At 42.0% G+C, this 23,292-nt stretch overlaps 1 protein-coding gene across 1 annotated transcript in view; it reads left to right on the plus strand.

Annotated features, from left to right (window-relative positions):
• Positions 1–23,292, plus strand: part of pclo (piccolo presynaptic cytomatrix protein) — a 157,213-nt gene that overhangs the window by 92,886 nt on the left and 41,035 nt on the right. The window contains exons 10-18 of the mRNA XM_033039290.1: positions 1,761–1,886; positions 6,062–6,170; positions 8,749–8,816; positions 11,159–11,364; positions 12,423–12,470; positions 14,432–14,562; positions 15,804–15,830; positions 18,855–18,948; positions 21,192–21,263. Of these exons, the coding sequence (XP_032895181.1) occupies positions 1,761–1,886; positions 6,062–6,170; positions 8,749–8,816; positions 11,159–11,364; positions 12,423–12,470; positions 14,432–14,562; positions 15,804–15,830; positions 18,855–18,948; positions 21,192–21,263 (881 nt within the window). The remainder of the gene's footprint in view (positions 1–1,760; positions 1,887–6,061; positions 6,171–8,748; positions 8,817–11,158; positions 11,365–12,422; positions 12,471–14,431; positions 14,563–15,803; positions 15,831–18,854; positions 18,949–21,191; positions 21,264–23,292) is intronic.

Genomic DNA, 23,292 nt, shown 5'->3' on the forward strand with positions numbered 1-23,292 from the left:
TTACAATCTCCTTTAGGGCATATATGCATAAGTCAGTGCCATGTTTAGCTTTAAAGCCAAACTGGTTACCTGTGGAGTTAACAAACTCATTCACTCTATCCAGCAGAACTCTTTCTAAGATTTTTGACAATATGCTGGCTGAAGCTATGGGCCTGTAATTATTTAGGCTGCCTACTTTACCAGCTTTGTCCTCAGAGATGTTACAATGCCAGCCTTACCCAGGCCTTCCTGTCATGTTGAATCAAAATGAATAATTTGATGTAATATCTACACTGATAGTAATCTGATGTTTCATTGCAAGGATGTTGAACACATCCCTGAGTTGGAAAAGACTTAATAGTTTTTAACGGGTGCCTTTTGTGATGCACATTGTGGTCCCACATTGTATACATCTTGCTCTTATTGCCGGGAAAATTATCATCATTTTAGTTTTAAGTCACTGTTGTTCCTGACCCTGGCAAACAAACAAACCCTGACATTCAGAATCAAATCTATGCATCAGCTTAGGCAATTGAGGGCCACGATGATGTTGGATATTTCTTTGGTGCATGGTTTGATCAGAAACATCTGGGATTTTTGACCTCTTTACTGAAATGATAAAGTACCTGGATCATTCTCCTGGTGGAGTGTCCATCTTGGAATTCCTGATGCGGAAATGTAAGTCCCAAGATCCGAGGCTGTAACGTTTCGACATCCCTTAGGATAAAATGTATTTAGATTCACACATAGAACACAGTATCTGGAACATAAATCCTTACAACACAGAACAGGTCATTCAGACATGACAATGCTAACCATGATACCAGACTAATCTCTTCTGCCTGCACATTGTTCACATCCCTCTATTGCCTAACTGCCTGTTCACGTGTCTGTCTGAATGTCTCTTAAATGTTGCTAGCATATCTGCTTCCATCATCTTTGTGTTCCATGCACCTACCACTGTCTCTGAAAATAGTCTGGCAAATCACCTCTAAACATTTCCCCTCTCACCTTAAACCTTTTCCGTTCACTAACTATCTATCCCATCTAAGGCTCTCATTATTTTAAGATATCATTTTCAGGTTATCATTAAGCCTCTAATGCTCCAGAAAAAACCCCAATTCAAGTTTGTCCCAGCATTCTTAATTCCCAATCCAGACGACATCCTGGCGAGCTTCATCTCCAAAGCCTCCACATCCTTCCTGGAATGGGGTGATCTATTCTATGCCTCTCACAATCTTCTCTGATGTCACCTCTTTTACTCCAAGGAAAACAAGCCCAGCCCATCCAAACTCTCCCATAACTGAATCCGTCCAATGCAGACAACATCCTGTTGAATCTCTCTCGTGTAATCACATCCTTCCTGTGGTGTTACAACCAGAACTGCAAACAACACAAACCAGGGTTGGTAAAGTAGCAACATAACATTCCATCTTTTATATTTTGGACCTTGACCTATGAAGGCAAGCATGCCATATGCCTTCTTCACCACCTTATCCAAATGTGTTGCCATTTTCAGGTATCTATAAACCATTTACCATCATACATCACACACGTAAAGGATAGGTTTTTAACAGCCTTTATTCAATGCAGTTGTCCAGAGAGCCATTGAAACCTGGAACCTGACTCAGAACTGAGCAAGTCAAGAATTGTATGATTGAGATATGTGTGTTTCCAACATGTTCCATTCTGATCACCCACTCATTACAGGTATAATTACAAAAATAATCCAAGATATTTATTACTCCCATTGTTGATAATTATTTCCTTATTTAAATCAGGAAATGGATTGGGAATCAAGATTATTGGTGGGAAAGAGATTCCGGTACAAAGTGGGGAAATTGGTGCGTACATTGCCAAGGTGGTTCCAGGAGGATCTGCAGAGCAAACAGGCAAGCTGACAGAAGGTAAATGGACTCTTCCCATCACACAGTCAATCTCCATCTGATCGGTGTCATACCCATTCATTGATTTTCCTTTACTGAGACATCCCTGATATCTAGTTTCAAAAAAAGAACACAAAGTGCTGAAGTAACTTAATGGGTCAGGCAGAATCTCTGGAGAACATGGATAGGGTCGGGACACTTCTTCACACAGGTTGTAGGGGGGGGGGGGGGGGGGGGGGTGCATGAAAGCTGGAAGTGAGGAATGGCAGGACAAAGCCTGGTGGGTTATAGGTTGATCAGAGATGGTTGGTCAAAGGACTGAAATGAAAAGCCAGAGGGTATGAGACAAAAGGATTCAAGAGTTGTAAATTATGAAGCTAGAGGAAGGAATATGTGGAAGGAGGAGGGAGGAATAGGTGTGAGTTCAGTAGGATACAGGGTAGAGAGGGAGGGAAAGAAGAAGGGGGGGGGGAAGAAGCAATGGGGGAGCTTGTCGTTACCTAAAATTGGAGGATTTAATGTTCACATAATTGGCTCATACCAGGCGAATATGAAGTGCTGGTCCTCCAGTTTGTGTGTGACCACACTCTGGCACTGGAGGAGATCACTGATGAAAGAATAGTGTGACAATGGGAATAGAAGTTACAATGTTTAACAACCAGGAGGCTTTGGCAGACCAGGAGCAAGTGTTTGGCAAAACGGTTGCCGACTCTACTCTTGGTCGCGCAAATGAAGAGGATGATAAATGTAAAATGGTGGAGTAACTCAGCAGGTCAGGACTCTCAGTTTGAAGAAGGGAGTCGACCCGAAACGTCACCTATTCCTTTTCTCCAGAGATGTTGCCCGACCCGCTGAGGAACTTCAGCATTTTGAGTTATTTCTGGTGTAAACCAGTTCCTTCTGACACATTACCAGAATGATGCTTGGATCAGAGAGTAGTAGTTACAGGGATAAGATGGTCAGACTTGGATTTTTTTCTCTGAATGCTGGAGGTTGGGGAGAGAGCTGATAGAAGTATATAAAATTATGAGTGGCGTAGACAGTGCAGCCAGTCAGAACTTGTTTTCCAGGATGGTAATATCAATTACTGGAGGGCGGGGCTCTAGAGTGAGAGGGGCAATGTTGATGTGAGGGGTCCGTTTTTTACACAAAGGTGGTGGATGCCTTCTTCTGACGTTTGAGGCAGCAGAGGTTATGTAACGGCCTCCAGGCGTTTTTTCCGTTCAACGTGCTGTTGTCTAGGGCCGTGATGTCTACCCCTCCACCAGGGGGGGGGGGGGTGGAGGACAGCGCAGTCGATAATGCCGTTCTGCGCTGTTTGCTGGTCTGCTCCACACATGCAGGCTGCTGATGGACGCAGCCCCCAGCGATACATGTTGGCATTGAACCGGCCGACCCCTGTACGGAGCCGGGTTAAGGGCGACCCACTCCTTGCCGGGCAGGACCGAGCCAGGCAGGGATGTGGTGTTCGGTGCAACAGTGAATTGCGGAGGTCGTGAAGTCTGTTTTCAGCTGGTTCTCCGTGATCCTAGTGTGTTGAAACTGGAGCCACAGAGGGTCGCTGCGTGACGGGAGAAGGGGCAACGAGATGACAGATGTTGAGGTTCCAGTTGCTGTGAGTCCTGGGTGAGCTTGTGCAGAGGATACTTGGCATCTGATGAGGCCTTGCACACATGCCGGAAACATGCTGCTTGGGATGGTGGTGGTGGCAGAAACGATAGTGACATTTAAGAGGCTTTTAGATTGGCGCATGGATATGCAGAGAATGGAGGAAAATGGATGCTGTGCAGGCAGACAAGAGTTGGTCTTGGCATCATGGTCAGCATGAACATTGCGGGCTGAATGGCCTGTTCTATGCTGTGCTGTACTGTATGCTACTTTCTATGTCAAAATTAATGAAAAGTCATGTAGAGATTTAGAATTCACATCATCAGTAGAATCTTGTTCTATTATAGTAAATCTTCAACTATGTAATTTCATGGTACTTTTGTCATTCCAGTCGACAGCGTTAGAATCTTTCTTGGATGCATTTATTCATATCGGACATAAATAACTGAGGTGATGTGTCCATGACAAGAGACTAAGGTTCTATTCTGCTCAATAACAATATTTAAGTCGTAGATTTTCAAGGTAAACTACTGCCTGGTTCAGATATTCTGATTCGGCAGCTAATGAGAGCTGTGTTCTACTTCCACCACCAAGGAGCAGAGTTGCAAGAATTGCTTCAGGTGCATTAATGATGAATAATGTCAATTTGTAGGGAAATCAATGTGAGATAACAGAGATTTTTTACCATGTTCATTGATGGCGTTTGGACCAGAGAGATATACCAGCATTTATTACATATCTCTAATCTTCCATCCAATCGGGAACTAGGGCAGTAAACTGCTTCCTTGTATATGATAAAGGTGTTAGCTGGGGAGTTCCAGTATTTAGATTCAGACAATGAAGGAATGGTAATATATTTGTAGAGGTGGACTTACAATATGTACCAATGTCAGTCCCAGTCTTGGGTTTGGTCTGTATGTTGAAGAAACCTTGGCAGTCACTGCAGAGAATTTTATAAATGGAATTCATTCAGCCATGATTTGTCAGTCTTGGAGGAAGTTAATGCTTTGTCAATTGTGTGCCTGTCGATCAGGTTGTTTTATCCAGCATTTTGCCAAGCTTCTTGAGTGTAGTTTCTGTTCAACAGTGCACCACAACTTGGAGAAGCAAGAACTAGTGAAAAACAAATTGCTGGAAGAACTCAGTGGGTCAGGCAGGTTCTGTGGAGGGAATGGGCAGTCAAGATTTTGGGTAGGGACCCTTCTTCAGACTGCAGGCTGTTGACAGGTTGATAGGTGATGGTAAAGCTATTGAATGGCAGGGGTTGGTAATTAGACTCTTGGGGATATTCCTCACTGTCATTTGACTTGAATAAGATGTACCAGTATCACTTCTATGTCTTTCTACAACAGGCATGGCCATTAGCTAAAATTTGTGAATAGAATTGGACATTGTGAATCATGAGAAAGAACCTGCTGAAATTGGAAAGTTGAACGATGAAGCCACATACAGTTAGTTGAGACTCGTAATCCAGGTCTCAACTAACTGAGTTCAAATCCTTGAAGTAAACTGATTTTTTAAAACAAAATCTAGTTTATGTGATCCATTATTGTACATTAATCCATCTGGTCTACATGCGATTCCAGACCCACTTCATTGAGGATTATTCTGAACTACACTCTGAATTATTCTAGCAAGTCAGCCAAGAAGTCAGGTCATCACCATATGCAAGAGGGATGGTAAATGCTGGTCTTGCCTGTGTTGTCCACACCCTGTGACTGATCAAAAGTACCGCAGATGGGGAGAAGTTCTGGAAATATTAGTGTTCTGAAGCTAATAAACAACAATTATTGCAAAAGAAAAATAGAAAGATACTTATAGTTGGAACCTGCAGTGCACATCCAAAGGTCCTCAGTTCCTAAGAGATTCACAAATGGTCTCGTTTTTAAAGATTTGTGATATTATCTCACATGTAATGCTAGTGAACAATTGTATTTAAAAAATAAAGAAAAAGCAAGATACCAGTGCAGCAAAGATAGTCTTCTTTATAAATGCATGCTTATTGTCCTTTTTATTTTGCCATTTATTTTGTGCAGCACTCAGAGTTTTTCGACCCTTTATATTGACTCGCTAACATTACTGTAAGTGTAAGTTGAAACATCAGTTTTCTTTTCACTCTACTGCTTTCTCTTTTTCTTCATTTGCTGAGATATTTGAAATGTGTGTGATTTTATGAGTAAAATTACTATTAAAAAATAGTAATTGCAATTAAATGCATGTTTCACTTGTTTTTAAAACTTTCCCTGTTTGCTGTGAAATAGCTTTTAAACTATTTGTGTTTAAAAATTAATAACATAATTTCCAGACTTTGCGATTACTATTTATATGATGCAATATTTTAAAAGGGTAGTTTTTAACAGCATTCATTTCCATTTCAACAGATCATATTAGTTGCAGTAAACACAGGAGTAACACATTTATCTATCTGAGCATGTGTTCAAATGTTTAACGTCAGAGATTGGGAAACATATTTACTGACAGGAAAGCTAATTGAAGCTAGTTATTTATTTAGAGTTAAAAGGATTGAGCGATATCCATAGGTAGACGGGCCTCTATCACAGTGTCATTCTGTGTGCTTTGTTTGATAGGAATGCAAGTTCTTGAGTGGAATGGAATTCCTCTGACTGGTAAAACCTATGAGGAAGTGCAGTGCATCATTGGTGTCCCTGCTCGTGAAGCTGAAATATGTGTAAGACTGTGAGTTTTTCCCCACCTTGCTGTTTACCATTCAAACTCCATGACTTTTGTTTGACACCATATTACAGTGAAACCTTTGTACATTTGTACATCTGTTATTTGCACTAGAAATCAGATATTTATTGCAATGCAATGAAACCTTCTCAGTTCAGCTGATCCTTGGACAAGAACAAATTGCAGTGCTGCCGTTCTCCTCAAACTGTAATATTTCTCCTGTCAGGCCTAAATCCTCACAATAAAGTTTGTATCAAACACTTTCCTTTACAAAACTTGCATCTATTGAACAAGGCCTCAATGCAAATGAATATCATTGAAATCATTTTTTTCTATTACTCTGACAAAAACTGAAAGAAAAATGTAGCAAAGAAGACATTGGGTGCTGTTTGTCCCGAAGACATGTGGTTGTTAGGTTCGGCACAGAAAGTTCCTCTGTATGCATAGGTGAATGGTAGAATTGGTGGGGGTTGATGATGTAGAATGTGAATGAACAAGCACCTTGTGTACAGAGGTCAGACCTTACACTTAACAATTTCTATTAGTCCTGATGATTAACTCCATTGCAGTGAAGTGAATTATTCCAACACGAAAGATTGTTTCATGAAGAACCAGCAGCTTGCCATCACTTAGTGAGTGTGAGGTGGCGATGAATCCCTGAAGGCAGGCACAGGCTGTTATTAAGGTCAGGTGAAGCCCACATACCCACAAAGCCACTTGTTTATTTCTCGGAGTTGACATGGGGTGAAAGTCCACTCTCTCCCCAGGTGATGTACCCCGCCCGTGCTGTGATTCTGTGGGCAGAGGAGAGGGGTGACTGCTGAAGATCTTTGTGTCAGATAGCAGGAGGAACCCTCTATAATTATTGCAATCCAGTTTGTATTCTTTCATGAAAATGGTCTTGATCATAATGTCTGTGAAGTCTCTGACTTGGAACAGATGTGGAAGAGAAAGTAGTTAATTTGCACTGAAGTATCTCCCACTGAGGTTTAGAACTCCAGCACTGATAGCAGGTGTGACCAAGAAGTTGGCAGGTTTGACTCCATTCTCGTTGTTCATTGGATGTTAATTACAGCTATTCCTGAGCATTCAAATGCATTAGTGTTAGGGTTAGGGTTAAGGTCATGTCCCACTTGGGCGCGTCGTGATGCGTGCGTGACGCGTGCATTACGAGCGCATGACGTGTGGTGAGGCGTGGTGGCGTAGGCAGTGACACGCGGTTGCGTGCGGCGCCCCAGGATTTCGGGATTCACAAAATCTTTGGCGCCACCTGCGTGACGCGCAAATGACGCCCAAGTGGGACATCTTCAGCCGTTCTACCTCAAGCATGGCAAAGCTTTCAAACAAAGTATGTTTTGGCTTGCAATTAATCAGCTCATGGGTCCCCTGGTCTCTTTCATCAGACATTCCTTGGTGTTTTGTGCTGTTCATTATGGTGGACATCAAGTTAGAGGAAAGTTCTCTTTGCCGTTCTTGAGACTTTCAGCATTGATATTCGTGCTGCTTTTGTTGGTGTTGCACAGATGCAGATAACAGATTAATGGGTGTTCAGTCGGACAACCATCAGTATCTGCCCTGGCACAGGTCATACAGACAATAACTAGCTTCAAGTTTTGTTCTTTCTTGTTCAAACAATTAGATAATCTAACAGCCTGCTGTTAGATCGGGATGTTGTTCTGAGGTCTTCCATTGAAACAAGGCGTGTTTACAACAAGACTGCTTTCCTCGGCTCTCGTCAGGGTAACCGTGAATCCTATCACCAAGCTTGCCTTGCACAACTTTCCAGGATTTCCTCTTTTCCAGGAAGCTCAATTCAGGTCCACCTAGGAGGAGGAGCATTTTATTTTGCTTTTAGAAGCTCTCCTTGGCCTTATCTTTCAGTGCATTGGAGTGCATTCACTGGTAAAGGAAGCATGCTGTTTCTGAATTAGAGGAGGTCAGATGTGGATGAGACATTCACATCACCAGGAGGTGTTGCTGGGTTAACCAGACCAGCTATTCATGATTCTAAAACTTGCCCCGTGAGGCTGGAACTACTCTTAGATTAGATAGATTAGATTAGATTCTAATCTCTCTGGTTTGTCCTACCCATTAAATTGTTCTTTCAGCTACCTCGTCCCATCCATCAATTCTCATGCACGGCAACAACGTGAATGTCAATGCATCTGAGCTCTGTGGGCAGAACAACGTAACTGTTGGGTTCTCCATGAGGTTCCTGAGCTTCTATATTGAGAAAGGGAAGATGCACCAACTTTACACACAAGTTGAATAAGGGCCTCGACCTGAAACGTCACCCATTCCTTCGCTCCATAGATACTGCCTCACCCGTTGAGTTTCTCCAGCTTTTTGTCTACCTTCGATTTTTCCAGCATCTGCAGTTCTTCCTTAAACTTAACACATACATAGGTTTCACTTTTGAAGTTGATTCATTCATTTCTGTTTGAACTATTGCTAAATCATTAAGCTTCACTAATGTGAGTTGACTGCAATATTCTTATGCCATTAAACACTGCTCACATTATTTTCACGATGAAACTATAACATGCTCATTTAAAGTTATCTAAACATGTTATGTTTTCTTCAGGGGTCTCAACATGCTTTCTGATTCAGAGAAACTCCAGCATTTGGACTTGAAGGACAGAACAAAGGCAGGTAGGACAAATTTAAACATCTGTTCTCAACTGCAATTAGGCTAATTTCAGAGAGGAGCTGGTAAAAATCCTGATCACAGAATATAAAGTGTTAGAGAAATTCACGGAGCTAAAGATTAGTGAAGCTTGCAAAAAGGGATCAACAAGGGTTTAAAATTCCAAGAATCACCAGGAGATTGGAAAAGAGCCAATGTGACTCATTGTTGAGAAATGTGGGGAACGAAAGGCTAGTCAGTTCAACATCTGTTGTTGGCATGATGCTAGTCATTAATTTAAGATCAATAACTAATCATTGAGATCAAACATAGTTCACATGGTTTTACAAAGGGTAAATCATGTTTATAAATTTGAACAAGGGGATACTGTAGATGTAGCGGTTTTAGAATTCCAAAAGGAATTTGGCTAGGTTCTACCCAAAAGGTTGGTGCATAAATAAAGAACCTAACTTATTGGAGGATCTCCTCCCCTTTCGGCTTTCCGCAGAGACTGCTCCCCCCGTAACTCCTTGGTCAATTTGTCCCTTCCCACCATAACCACCTCCTCCCCTGGCACTTTCCTTTGCAACCGCAGGAAATGCTACACATGTCGCTTTACCTCCCCCCTTGACTCCATTCAAGGATCCAAGCAGTCTTTCCAGGTGAGGCAGGGGTTCACCTGCACTTCCTCCAACCTCATCTATTGCATCCGCTGCTCTAGGTATCAGCTGCTCTACATCGGTGAGCGTAGGCTTGATGATCGCTTCGCCCAACACCTCCGCTCAGTTCACACTAACCAACTTGATCTCCCGGTGGCTCAGCACTTCAACTCCCCCTCCCATTCCAAATCCGACATTTCTGTCCTGGGCCTCCTTCATGGCCAGAGTGTGACCCACCGCAAATTGGAGGAGCAGCACCTCATATTTTGCTTGGGTAGTTTACACCTCAGCGGTATGAACATTGACTTCTCCAATTTCAGGTAGTCCTTGCTTTCTCCCTCCTTCCCTTCCCAGCTCTCCCACAGACCACTGTCTCCGCCTCTTCCTTTCTTCTTCCCGCCCCCCCCCCCCACCACCCACCTCCACATCAGTCTGAAGAAAGGTCTCGACCCAAAACATCACCTATTCCTTCGCTCCATAGATGCTGCCTCACCCGCTGAGTTTCTCCAGCATTTCTGTCTATCTGCAGAGAGTAGTGCGTTCGGCCGAACGCACTATGGGAATTTCACTCGCCCCCCTGCAGGAACTATACATCAGGAGGTGCAACTCCAGAGCCAATAAAATCATGGGAGACCCCTTCCACCCATGCAACGGACTGTTCCAGCTGCTACGGTCAGGCAAACGCCTCCGTTGCCATGTTGTGAGAACGGAGAGGTTGAGAAGGAGTTTCTTCCCAGAGGTCATTCGGACTGTAAACTCCTATCTCACCAGGGACTAACTTTACTGAACATTTTTCCTTCCAATATTTAATATGTAAAAGAATATGTGTGTGTTTATGATTGTGTTTATAATTTGTTTGGTTGTTTGTTTGTTTGTCTTTTTGCACAAAGTCCGCGAGCATTGCCACTTTCATTTCACTGCACATCTCGTATGTGTATGTGACGAATAAACTTGACTTGACTTGACTTTACCTTCAATGTATTGGAGGAAGTGTGAGCAAGATAACTAGCTGCCACATGAAAAATAATAACAAAAAACACTGGTCAAAGTAAAACACTGGCCAAGATGCTGAGAATTAGGTCACTTACTCAGAGTCATTAACCAGAGGATGGACACTGATTGACATTAGATCCAGGCCTGACACAAGACTAAACCTTTTGCAGTGTGAGGTTATAATCTGAAGTACACTGCCTAAGAGGCAGATAGATGTCAATTTGATTATTCATTTCAAAAGTGAATCAGATAAATATTTAAAGATGATTTCTTGTAAAACCTGTGGTGATTGGACCCATAAATGATTGAACCAATAGGTGATTGATGGGTAATTAGAGCGACTGGATTGCTTCCAAGGCATTGGCCGTTCCAGTGGGTGCATTTGGTGCTGTAACAATTCAACGTTCTGTTCCAATTCTATCATTCAAAACTGTTACTTGTGTAGAGCTGAGGGCTACACAGAGAGTAGGAAGAGTGTTGGGGCAACAAGGATTTTGATCCCTTGTGTTAATCATTAAACACATCACGGAGGCAGCCAGGAAACGTCACAAAGACTGATGGGCCGCTCCAGCAAACCAAATCTGATGTAGATGTATTCACATATCTGGAGATATGAATATTCTTTCTCCTCACGATTGATCATTTCAACCGGAGAACAGTTTGTAAATGTCACCGTTTCATCTGAAACAAAACAATTTGTTTATTTTATTCAGTAGAAAAGCAAAGGTCACCAGGAGTTGACCCAAAGCAATTGGCAGCAGAGCTACAGAAGGTGTCACAGCAGGCCTCTTGTGTGGTGAGCTCGGCCATAGAGAAAGGAGCCCACAGCCACTCAGGAACCACATCAGCTGCATCGAGTGCTGCCCCAAGTCCCGGGCAGCCCGCCTCCCCTTCAATAAGCAAAAAGCGACACAGCAGCAAGGTGAGTAGACTAGGCCAGCCAAACTCACCCACGCATTGATTTAAATCGGTAAAGTCTGCTATATCACTTATATCTCGATAACAACAAATTGCGTAATGCATGAAAGGATCCAGATCAGCCATTAAATAACAGCAAACAGCGGAGACTGGAATTATAGAGAGACCATCGTCTAAGGCAATGAGCCTTGGACTATTTTTGATCGGACTTTGCTGGATTAACCTTGCACTAAACGTTATTCCCTTATGTATCTGTACACTGTCAATGGCTCATGTATTGTCTTTCTGCTGACTGGTTAGCACGCAACAAAAGCTTTTCACTGTACCTCGATGCACGTGACAATAAACTAAACCGAAACTGAGGAGGTAATTGCGGCACGTACAGTAACAACATGTTAAAGACGTTTGGATAAGTGAACAGATAGGAAAGGTTTAGAGGGAATTGAGCCAATTGCTGGCAAATGGGACTAGATGGGCATCATGGTTGCTACGAATGTGTTGGGCTGAATGGCCTTTTCTGTGTGACCCTGACTGTAAAAGAATGAGAGAAATAGTGAAGATAAAGTAAGCAGAGATCCCTCGACTATTGCAGAGGGTGGACCAGATCACTACAACCTCTCCTCTATTCTTACTTCACTTGCATTCTTACTTTATGTTAACCCATTAATGCAAGAACATGGAAGCAAGGAATGACTGTCATAATGTGTTAAACAGACCTGAATCAGAGCCAAACAATTACAAAAAGTTATATATGTGGTTAAAAGGTCAGAATTACAGAAAATGTTAAATGTTTAAATGAGGAAGCTGTTTCACTCCAGATTCAGTCAGTTTCTTCCCAGCTGTTCCCAGAGAACGGGCCTGATTCGGTCCTGACATCCCATCTACCTCACTGGAGTCCTTACAACTATCTTTAATCAAACGTTATCTTTCACTGAATGTTTTACCCTTTACCCTTTATCTGTACACTGTGTGTAGTCTTCTTTGACTAGCTAGTGCATAAACAAAAGCTTTTCACACGTGACAATAATGAACTAAACTAAGCAGAGTTTTACTATTCTGCAGCCTCTTGAGACAGCAAGCAAGTTACATCCGATCACTGGAGAGATTCAGGTAAATGCCCGCTGTCATTTTATGTTTTATAATGTTTTATTTTTTCAACATTTACTTTATCAAACATTACTCTAAAATTTAGGATATTGATCATTATAGAATCATAATGGCATTGAAGAGACCAATTGGCCCATCGGTTATATGCTGGCTTCTTGAGAGCAGTTTGATTATTCCCTTCTGCCAGGGTCAAACAAGTTAATGTCCTTACAGTTCATCATTCCCTCTGAAAGCTGATTCCTTCACAGTGCAACCTTCCAGTGAGTTTCAGATCATCGCCTCCCTACACAAAAATAAATGTCCCTTCTCACAACACTCTGGTAACTTTTGCCCCTAACATTAATTCTGGAGATGTGGGAAATCTGAAATACTCAGCAGATTATCGAGTGTCTGTGCAGAGAGAAGCAGGGGTCACATTTTGGTCAACATCAGAACTCGAAAAGTAGGAAAAGAGGTGTGTGTTGAGTTGTGATAAGAGGGAGGATCAGCAAGGGCAATAAAGTGGGAACAGTTAGGGAGAAAAGATATTGTTACAATGTGAAGGAACTCTGAGCAGTGACGGGAAACCTTTAACAAAAGGGAATGACCAACAGGTCAGATGAACAGAACAACCTCAGGCTTTGACTTACTGGCATTTTCTCTCCATCTCTCCTTCCTTCCTCTCGCTGCAATTTAACACACAATTATGTTCTCATTTATGATGGTGTCATTGGGCAGAAATGTTACCTCTGTTTCTCTCCCCATGAATGTTACTTGGCCTGTTAAGCATTTCTGTCATTTTTACTGATTTTACTTTGAATCAGGAATCCCTGGTCATTAAACCATCACCTAAAGGGCACACATAGATCCCCTCTATTTACTCTGCCCACCAGAATTTAATCTCCTAAATCCTCACACTTGTCTGGATTAAATCCCATCTGCCATTGTTCTGGATGATTTCCCAGCTGCTCCATGCCCCACTGTATGCTAAGACAACCTCATTTGCCATCTATAAATAAAACCAATGTTCATGTTGGTGGGATACCTATTATTCAGGCCCCCTACCTTCTCATTCGAGTTATTTATATAAATATATATATATATCTCGAATATATATAACTATAAAAGGGAATCCATACATCTTCTGAGTATATAAATAGTAATTAGAGTAAAGGGAGGATAATTTGCACCATTCGCAAGGCATAGGTCATGAACCTGGTGCAGTGCCTGACAGAGTGCAGGTCCACTATACTCAAGAAATGTAACAGCATGCTGGAAAAGTATCCCTCTTAATTGGAAGCCCATCCTCACCATAAGCATTAATTCCATTGACCACCATCTACAAAGTACGCTGCAGTTAGTGACCATGGGCAATTCCAACAGCACTTCTCAACGCTGGGTCCTCTGCCATGATAAACAAGGACAGTGGACACAAAGGATCACCACTGCCTTTGGGTTCACTCCCAGATCACACGCCGCCCACATTTGGAAATGTATTGCCATTCCTTTTCTTGTGCTGTCTAAATCCCAGGACACCTTCACCAGCAGCATCATGGGCAAATGGCCAGTAGCAACTCTGCTGAGCTTCAAGCACCTTCTCAAAGACAGTTAGTGGTCGGCAGGACCTGGTGGCCGTATCACCAGTATCATGTCCCAAACAATGAATCAAATGTTTTTATTTTAATTATTTCTTAAATCTATGTTGCCAAGCACAGATGTGACATAATGGGGAAAGATAGTGGCTGGTGAAATATTGTCTTAAGATTGCAGCAAGATAATACATATATAACATTCCTGCTTCTGTTATTCTGTAATCTAGTGGAAGGTTTCTTGAAAAGAGAAGTTGGGATGGCAATTGGAGAGTAAACAACAGGCTGTAAATTAATGTTTTGCTTTTTTTTAACCAGAAAAGGGATCGTAAAATATAAGAGACAGAAGATTTGTAATCACCTCTAACTTTCTGTCACTTGGATTTTTTCCCTTAGTTACAAATGAACTACGACAAGCAAGTTGGAAATCTCGTTGTTCATGTTCTACAAGCCCGGGACCTGGCTCCAAGGGACAACAACGGCTATTCAGACCCATTTGTTAAAGTTTACCTTCTTCCAGGCAGAGGGTAAGGAAGTAACACTGGTTAGTGCCGTGGCAAAATAAGGCCCAATCTTTGGTTATTGTACAACATTGGATGGCGAGAGGAATTGTTTGTGGGTTTCATGTTTAAGATTATGGATAGAATCCCTGCACCATTGGCCACAGCCATTAGACCTTTGTGAACAGCAAATTAAATTGAGCACAGAAGCAGACTCTGAGCCAGGGACTGCTGTTGTAAGATTATTTTGTCTTAAGACTTTACAAAGAGTTTGGACACAATGCATGCGGTGTTCTTCAATTCACCTGCAGACCACATTTTGATCGGGTGTGGAGAGCATATTGTCAACTGACTGTCAGAGTTTTCTTTGTCTCTCATAACTTTATACCGATCTCCCGTCAGCCTCCGACGCTCCTACGAAAACAATCTTAGTCTGTCCAACCTCTCATTAGAGTTAATACCATCTAATCCTATCTTCCTACTGGTAAACCTTTCTTGTAGGCTGAAGGTGGGATGGAAAGTTAGAAAGGGAACTTGAGTGTCAACTTTTTCATATAGAAGGTTGTGGGAATATAGAAGTTGTAGTGATGAATACAATTAAAACTTGTGGGGTTGAGAGGGAAAGATAGATCAGCTATGATTGAATGACGGAGTAGACTTGATGGGCCGAGTGGAATAATTCTGCTCCTTGAATTTATGAACATGAATCTCTTCAAAAAGTGTAATGTTGTATATTTATTATAATGGGATATCCTGTCCAGGATCTCACACAAACGCATCACAGATGGTCCAAACTCAATGAACCTTATTTATTTGTGTCAAATCAATATGGAAAATATGAGAATCATACTTTTAAGTAATGTGTAACCTTTACTGGGAGAAGGGTGGAGATAACACTGAGATAAATAATAGAGCATGATCTAACGTCTGGTTCTTATGTTACAAATACATCTGAAATAGCTCCTGAGATATCTGAGATATCTGCCTCTCCAGGGGAGAAAAGCTCAATGGAAAATATTGATGTATGTGTTGCTTATTCATTCGTCAATAATATTAGAATGCGTGCCGAGCCTTGTCTAATCCAGTCTAGGAACTGTTTTATAATCTATGATCATTTGGTCAGTATTACTGTTCTTGACCGCATCTTCACAAATTTTTACAAGAATTACTTCACATGCTTAACTATATTCTCGATCTCACTCTTTGTCTTTGTGCATCTTTTTATTCCTCTTTATTCTGCTCTCTCCTCAATCTCTCGGCGTTTGCAGCCAAGTTATGGTTGTCCAGAATGCAAGGTAGTGTTCATCTTTCCCTTCTCATTGTGATTCTTGATATTTTTGTATCAGCAAGAACTGGGCATGCTGACTTTAGAGCTGGGTTACTGATGTACATTTATATTGGGATGTAGCATGACATTATCTATTTGTTCTACTAATTAGTCATTTTATTAATGACTGTTTGACACTTCAAAATAACAGTGTACCTCTAAAGTTAGTAACTTCCTGAGTATAACAGAAACATGTTGGAGATTTAAAAATCCAGGAGGGCAAGAAGTTGCTCATGTAATGTAATAGTGGAAAATAACTTATTTATCCACATTTTGTTCTGATGTGAAACACAGCATCGATCAATTAGTGAGGTGAAGTTGTTGAAATATGAGTCCATGTGAATCAGTATGTGCCAGTTTAGCCAAACTGCACCAAAGCATTATACAATGACAGTGATAAGAAATGCCTTTAAATAAAGGATTCACTGGCGCAATAAATCACACAAATTAAAATGGAAATCCAGTAAGTCGCAACACTGGGATAGAGCATTCCTTCCATTGGTGAAAGAGATAACTGCAGTCAGCTGGCCAGCACATAGCTTCGGTAATTAACAAGGGGAACCCTTGTCCTTATCCAACATGAAAACCTTTTTATGGCCTTGTGCCTGTTCAATACACAGCTGATGAAATCTGGTTACTCGTATTGGTCTTGAATCACCTCAGTACAAAAAAGTTGAAATAAAGCCCTGGCTACATCTCTCCCTTAAGCTGTCAGCTGTTTCCAAAGTTAATGGTGAAGTACATTTCATAATGATATATTTTACTATAAACTGTCGTGTCTTACTTTTGTTGACCTTAAAGTTTGGTGAGGATTAATGTTAGTACTGTTATCTAAATATGTTTGTCTGCTGATGCAGATTTCTAAGATTTGCTGTTGTGATGTTCAAAGTTTCATTAGAGCCCCGTAAAGTGAAAAGACATGCACCAACCTTCCATTCAGGTATTAATTATGTATGAAATTTGAAATAGAAACAAGCTGCATTGATGAATGTAGTACACAGAACAGTATAGCACAGGAACAGGCCCTTCAGTCCATAATGTCTGTGCCGAACATGATGTTTCCATGCTGTATCTCTAAACTAAACTAAACTGAACACGATGGCAAGTTAAACAAGTCTTCTCTGCCTGCACGTGATCCACATCTCGTGCCTATATGGTCGACAAGTCTGAAAATGTAAACACATGAGATCCAAGTTGGCTACTTGGATACAAATTTGGCTTGGTGGAAGGCTTTAGAGAGTTGTAGTGCAGGGGTGTTATTCCAAACAGAGACCAGTTGCATTTTGATAAGTTAAACCAGGAGGACTTGTGAAGTACATGGTAGGATCCTGGATCCTGTTGCAGAATCTGGGATATCGGGACATCCTCCCTCCTTTTCCCCCACTTGCTTCCTTGTGCCGCACCTGGATTCACACCCATTCCTTCTCACTTCCTCATTTCCTTTCACCTTTATTGTGCTGAGAGAATGAAGCAGCTGGGCATGTACATGCTGGAGTTTAGAAGGATGAGAGGGCATCTCATTGAAACATATAAGATTGTTAAAGGTTTGGACATGCTGGAGGCAGGAAACATGTTCCCGATGTTGGGGGAGTCCAGAACCAGGGGCCACAGTTTAAGAATAAGGGATAAGCCATTTAGAACGGAGACGAGGAAACACTTTTTCTCACAGAGAGTTGTGAGTGTGTGGAATTCTCTGCCTCAGAGGGCGGTGGAGGCAGGTTCTCTGGATGCTTTCAAGAGAGAGCTGTATAGGGCTCTTAAAGAGTCAGGGGATATGGGGAGAAGGCAGGAACGGGGTATTGATTGGGGATGATCAGCCATGATCACATTGAATGGTGGTGCTGGCTCGTAGGGCTGAATGGCCTACTCCTGCACCTATTGTCTATATTTATTGCTCTGGATTCACAATTTGCTCCTCTTTCGTACATTTTTATCTTCCTTCTCTGGCTTTTGTCCAAATATCTGCCAATCAAAACCCCCCTCACCAGTATCCACCTATCACTTGCCAGACTTTGACCAGCTCTGACATACCAACTTTCTCTCCCCTTTCACCACAGTCTGCAGAATGGTCTGATGCGAAACATCACCCATTCATGTTCTTCAGATGTGCCGTCTGAGCCGCTGAGTTACTCTAGTACTTTGTGTCTTTAGATAGAGGGATGGGTTTTTTCTAAGGCTGACAATGTTAAATACAGAGGGTACAGTCTTAAAATAAGAGGGAGAATGTTTAAAAGGACAATTATAAGGCGGGTTTTAGTTGGTAGGCACCTTGGTCTGGTGGGATGTTGGTAGAATCAGACATAATATCCACTTTTACCAGGCATTTAGATAGGCAATAGACACCAGGTGCAGGAGTAGGCCATTTGGCCCTTCTAGCCAGCACCATCATTCAATGTGATCATGGCTGATCATCCACAATGAACATATGGAGAATGGAGTGATTTCTATGTGCAAGCTGATGTATACAGGCCTTGTGGGAAAAGGGCCTGTTGATGTGTTGTACAGGTCTATGTTTTATGGCAGTGAATCTTTGGTATTCTCTTGCCATGAGGACTGTGGTCACTCAGATGTTGAGCAAATACAAGATCCAGCCTGAATATTAAGGGGTGAATTAATAACACCCATGCAGGAGGTGGGTGAGTGTAGGACATGGTGCAGAGGTAGGTCAACTAAACCTGTTCTATTTATTATATTTTTAAATGTTCACTGACTCCATTCATATGTAAGAGCTCACTCTCGATACAGAAAGTCATCTAAAAGTATTATTGAAGAATTTAAAATTTAAAATTACAATAAGATTGCTCTCTTGCAAGCACAGTTGCTTTGTAAGTTTAAAGTGCCATCCTTGCATGTAGTGAGCATGTAAGGATTCTGAATCTATCCTCAGATTTTCTTTAAAAAAAACATGAAAATGCAAGTGTTTCATTTATTTCAATGTTAATCTAATTCTTAACATCTGACTTATTAACTGATGCATTGCATTTTGCAACAGTGTAGAGAACAAGCACAGAACTAAACCGGTGCAGAAAAGTCTCAACCCAGAGTGGAATCAAACAGTGATCTACAAAAACATCTCAATGGACCAGGTAGGAGGACCACAATGTCTATTGTTGTGTGCATTTGCTAAGGAGACAAACTGCTTGAAAGAGAAGACACAGTTTTGAAAATGTGAGAAGCACATGAACAATATTTAATTTCAAATGAAATAATGAATTCCTGAACAGGCAGGAAGCATTGTTGAGGGAATTCAGATACTTAGCTAGCCAGTGGGGAATGCACAAAATCATCCTGTAGCTGATATTTTGGTATGTTCTTAATGTGTGAATCAACAAGCTGAGACAAAATGATCAAGTTCCAAACGTTGTAATAATACAGAGATCATGTAATGTATTTTTAAAAGAGTTTCTCATTGAGAAACAGAAAGTATAAGGGAAATCCATTTTGAACTATAAACTTCAAAATATCTTCAGCATTATTATACTGCTCCGCATCAATAGTTTTCTCTATTTTACCATTCAAATAACAGCAAGTTCTTGAAATAATCATTAGTACTCAAATAGTACTGATTAATCATCTGATCATTCCATGACTGGAATTCAAGATTTTAAAGAACTTACTAAAATAACCCAAATTTCATTGTGACCACAACTTAATGTCAGATTCAAGTTCAAGTGTTCAAGTTCAAGTGAGTTTATTGTCATGTGTCCCTGTATAGGACAATGAAATTCTTGCTTTGCTTAAGCACACAGAAAATAGTAGGCATTTACTACAAAACAGATTTTCACAATGTAGCATATTTGTAAACCTCAACAGTTCCAATTTAATCCGATTATTATTCACCAATGAGAAGGATGTGGATGATTAACAAATTTAGCAGGGATATGGTGATATTACAATATTAATAAGGAGCAGAGGCTGGAAACCTTGAAAAAATATGAATCTGCTTCTATGGGCCTGATCAGACCAGAGGAGATGACTATGGCATTGACAAGGTTCTTGATATCTTCTTAAGCCATAGACCAGGCCCTACTGGAATGTAGGCACCATAGTTTTTTTGTTTACAAAGGGCAACAAAGACAAACCAGGATATTATCGGTCATAGAGTCAATGCATGGAAACAGGCCATTTGGCCCAACTGTGGAATTCTCTGCCACAGAAGGCGGTGGAGGCCAAGTCACTGGATATTTTCAAGAGAGAGTTAGATATAGCTCTTAGGGCTAACAAAATCAAGGGATATGGGGAGAAAGCAGGAATGGGGTACTGATTTTGGATGATCAGCCATGATCATATTGAATGGCGGTGCTGGCTCGAAGGGCTGAAAGGCCTAATTCTGCACCTATTTTCTATGTTTCTATGTTTCTAACTTGTCCACCTCTCCCAACAGAGCATTCCAGGTACTCATCGCCCTCTGCATAAAAAAAGTTGCCCCGCACATCCCCTTTAAACATTGCCCATCTCACCCTAATGCCATACTCTCCAGTATTTGATTATTTTATCCTTAGCCTCCACATCCTTCCTGTAATGGAGTGACCAGAACTGCACATAATACTCCAAATGTGGCTAGAACAAAGTCCTATAGAGCAGCATCATGAATTCCCAACACTCACATCAACATCCTCACCAGTAGAGGTTATTTACCCATGGTCAGTCATGACCAAGGGAGGCCTACATTTCACCAGTGGAGGCAAGTGTACCATGATCAATACCCCCACCAGAGGGCAAGTGTACCATGATCAATACCCCCACCAGAGGGCAAGTGTACCGTGATCAATACCCCCACCAGAGGGCAAGTGTACCGTGATCAATACCCCCACCAGTAGAGGCAAGTGTACCGTGATCAATACCCTTACTAGTAGAGGCAAGTGTACCATGATCAATACCCTTACTAGTAGAGGCAAGTGTACCATGATCAATACCCTCACCAGTAGAGGCAAGTGTACCATGATCAATACCCTCACCAGTAGAGGCAAGTGTACCATGATCAATACCCCCACCAGTGCGGGCAAGTGTACCATGATCAATACCCTCACCAGAGGGCAAGTGTACCGTGATCAATACCCCCACCAGTAGAGGCAAGTGTACCGTGATCAATACCCCCACCAGTGAGGGCAAGTGTACCATGATCAATACCCCCACCAGAGGGCAAGTGTACCATGATCAATACCCTCACCAGTGAGGGCATGTATACCATGCACCTTCTTCACCACTCTATCTACGTGTGTTGCCGCTTGTATTCCAGACATTGTTAATGACAAGGAAAGCAGCTCATGATGGAACGATGAACTGTAACACTCACTGATGTTGTGATCATTTTGTCCTTTCACTGCAGCTGAAAAAGAAGACACTGGAAGTGACCGTTTGGGATTACGATCGAATCTCCTCCAATGACTTCCTTGGTGAAGTAAGTTTTTCTGATTTTCGGCAAGATTAAGAGTAATATCTCTTGTTAACTGTTCATTTTAAGTTCAAGTAAAGCTTTCATTTGGACAGTAGTTTCTATTTTTTAGGCCCTGTTTTGTTATTAAAATGCTTTGTTTCTGAGTGTTGCACTTTCTGAGTGAAGACGATGTTTTGATCACGTCTTGATCATATGATCACATTGAATGGCGGTGCTGGCTCGAAGGGCCGAATAGCCTCCTCCTGTACCTATTGTCTATTGTTTTGGTCCATCTCTGCTGGGAAATTATGAATGATTTAAATGTACAAAGTAGCAGCAAAACATCGTTCAACAGCAGAAACCACCCAATTGTGACAGAAAAGCATTTGAAAATCATATCAAGTTGCCTTAGAGTTGCCTCTAAATACAACTCAAAATATTTTATAATTTGAGTGGCCAGAGTTATAGCCCTGTCCCACGGTACGAGTTAATTCCAAGAGCTCTCCCGAGTTTAAAAATTTTCAAACTTGTGGTAAGCACGGAGAATGAACGTAGCGGGTACGTTGGAGCTCGGGTACGTCTCTTAGCGGCTCGTAATGCTAACGGCAGGTACTCGGGGAGACTCACTAATGGCAGGTAAGCACGGGAAGACTCGTGAAGATTTTTCAACATGTTGAAAAATGTCCACAAGAGCCTCGAGTACCGACAAGTGGCCATTACCGTAAATCTCCGAGTTCGAATCAGGGCAAACTCGAGAGAGCTCTTGGAATGAACTCGTACTGTGAGACAGGGCTTTAAGATCACAGTACAGTTGGTTTCAGCTAGGATACAACCATCAAGAAACTGTACTGGTTACTTGTGTCCACATTAATGTGCCTGGTGTTAAATGTGCAGCGATGGATCCAAACAACAGCCCAACTAAAATACTGAAAACATGTACTGCAGGAGTAGTTGTGCATCTGTCTAAGTTGGTCCAAGGTGAGGTAATAACGACTTCCCCAAAAACCTGCGTCAGAGCTCACACAAAGGAAGATGGTTGTGGCTGGTCAAGCCACTGGTCAAGCCACTGTCCTCGGGCCCAGCCACCTCCATCTGCCCAAAGTCAAAGTGGACATGTGCTGATGATTGGCAAAATGTTCCATTCCTTGCACCTCTATTAGTGAGACCACATTTGGAATACTGTGTACAGTTCTGGGGTCCATACTTAAGAAAGGATGTACTAGCCCTGGAGGCAGTGCAGCGAAGGTTTACAAGATTAATTCCTGCAATGAGGGGATTGACATATGAGGAAAGGTTAAGTAGGCTGGAACTCTACTCTTTGGAGTTTAGAAGAATGAGAGGCGATCTCATTGAAACATATAAGATCGTGAGGGGCCTTGATCGGGTGGATGCACCGAGGATGTTCCCAATGATCGGGGAAACTAGAACTAGGGGACATAGTTGCAGAATAAGGGGGGGCTCTTTTAAAACTGAGATGAGGAAGAACTTCTTCACCCAGAGGGTGGTTAATTTATGGAATTCACTGCCCCAGGGAGCAGTGGAAGCAGAAACGTTAAATATATTTAAGACTAAAATAGATGTTTTTTTGGCTGCCAAGGGGATAAGGGGCTACGGGGAGAGGGCAGGGATATGGACCTAGGTATGGTTAGTATAGTAAGACCTGAGTGATCTCCTGGACAAGTGTCGATCGCCTGGATTGGGGTCGGAGAGGAATTTCCCGGATTTTTTTCCCGAATTGGACCTGGGTTTTTATCCGTTTTTTTGCCTCCCCCAGGAGATCACGAGGTTCTTGGGGTGGAGAGGGGTGATAGCGGTATAAAGGGGAGGGTAGTGTCTTGTGTTCTGTGTCTTGTGTCTACTGTTTGTGGGTAAGTGTGTCTGTTTAGTGTTCAGCCATGAGCGAATGGCGGTGCGGGCTCGACGGACCTGGTGGTCTACTCTCGCACCTACTTTCTATGTTTCTATGTTTAACTGTTCTATAAACAAAATAGTCATGCCTGTACAGCGCCAGACACCGGCATTGTTCTGGCGTGAGCTGATAAGCGGTGGTGAC

The sequence above is a fragment of the Amblyraja radiata genome, chromosome 21 (assembly GCF_010909765.2).
Source record: "Amblyraja radiata isolate CabotCenter1 chromosome 21, sAmbRad1.1.pri, whole genome shotgun sequence".
NCBI lineage: Eukaryota > Metazoa > Chordata > Chondrichthyes > Rajiformes > Rajidae > Amblyraja > Amblyraja radiata.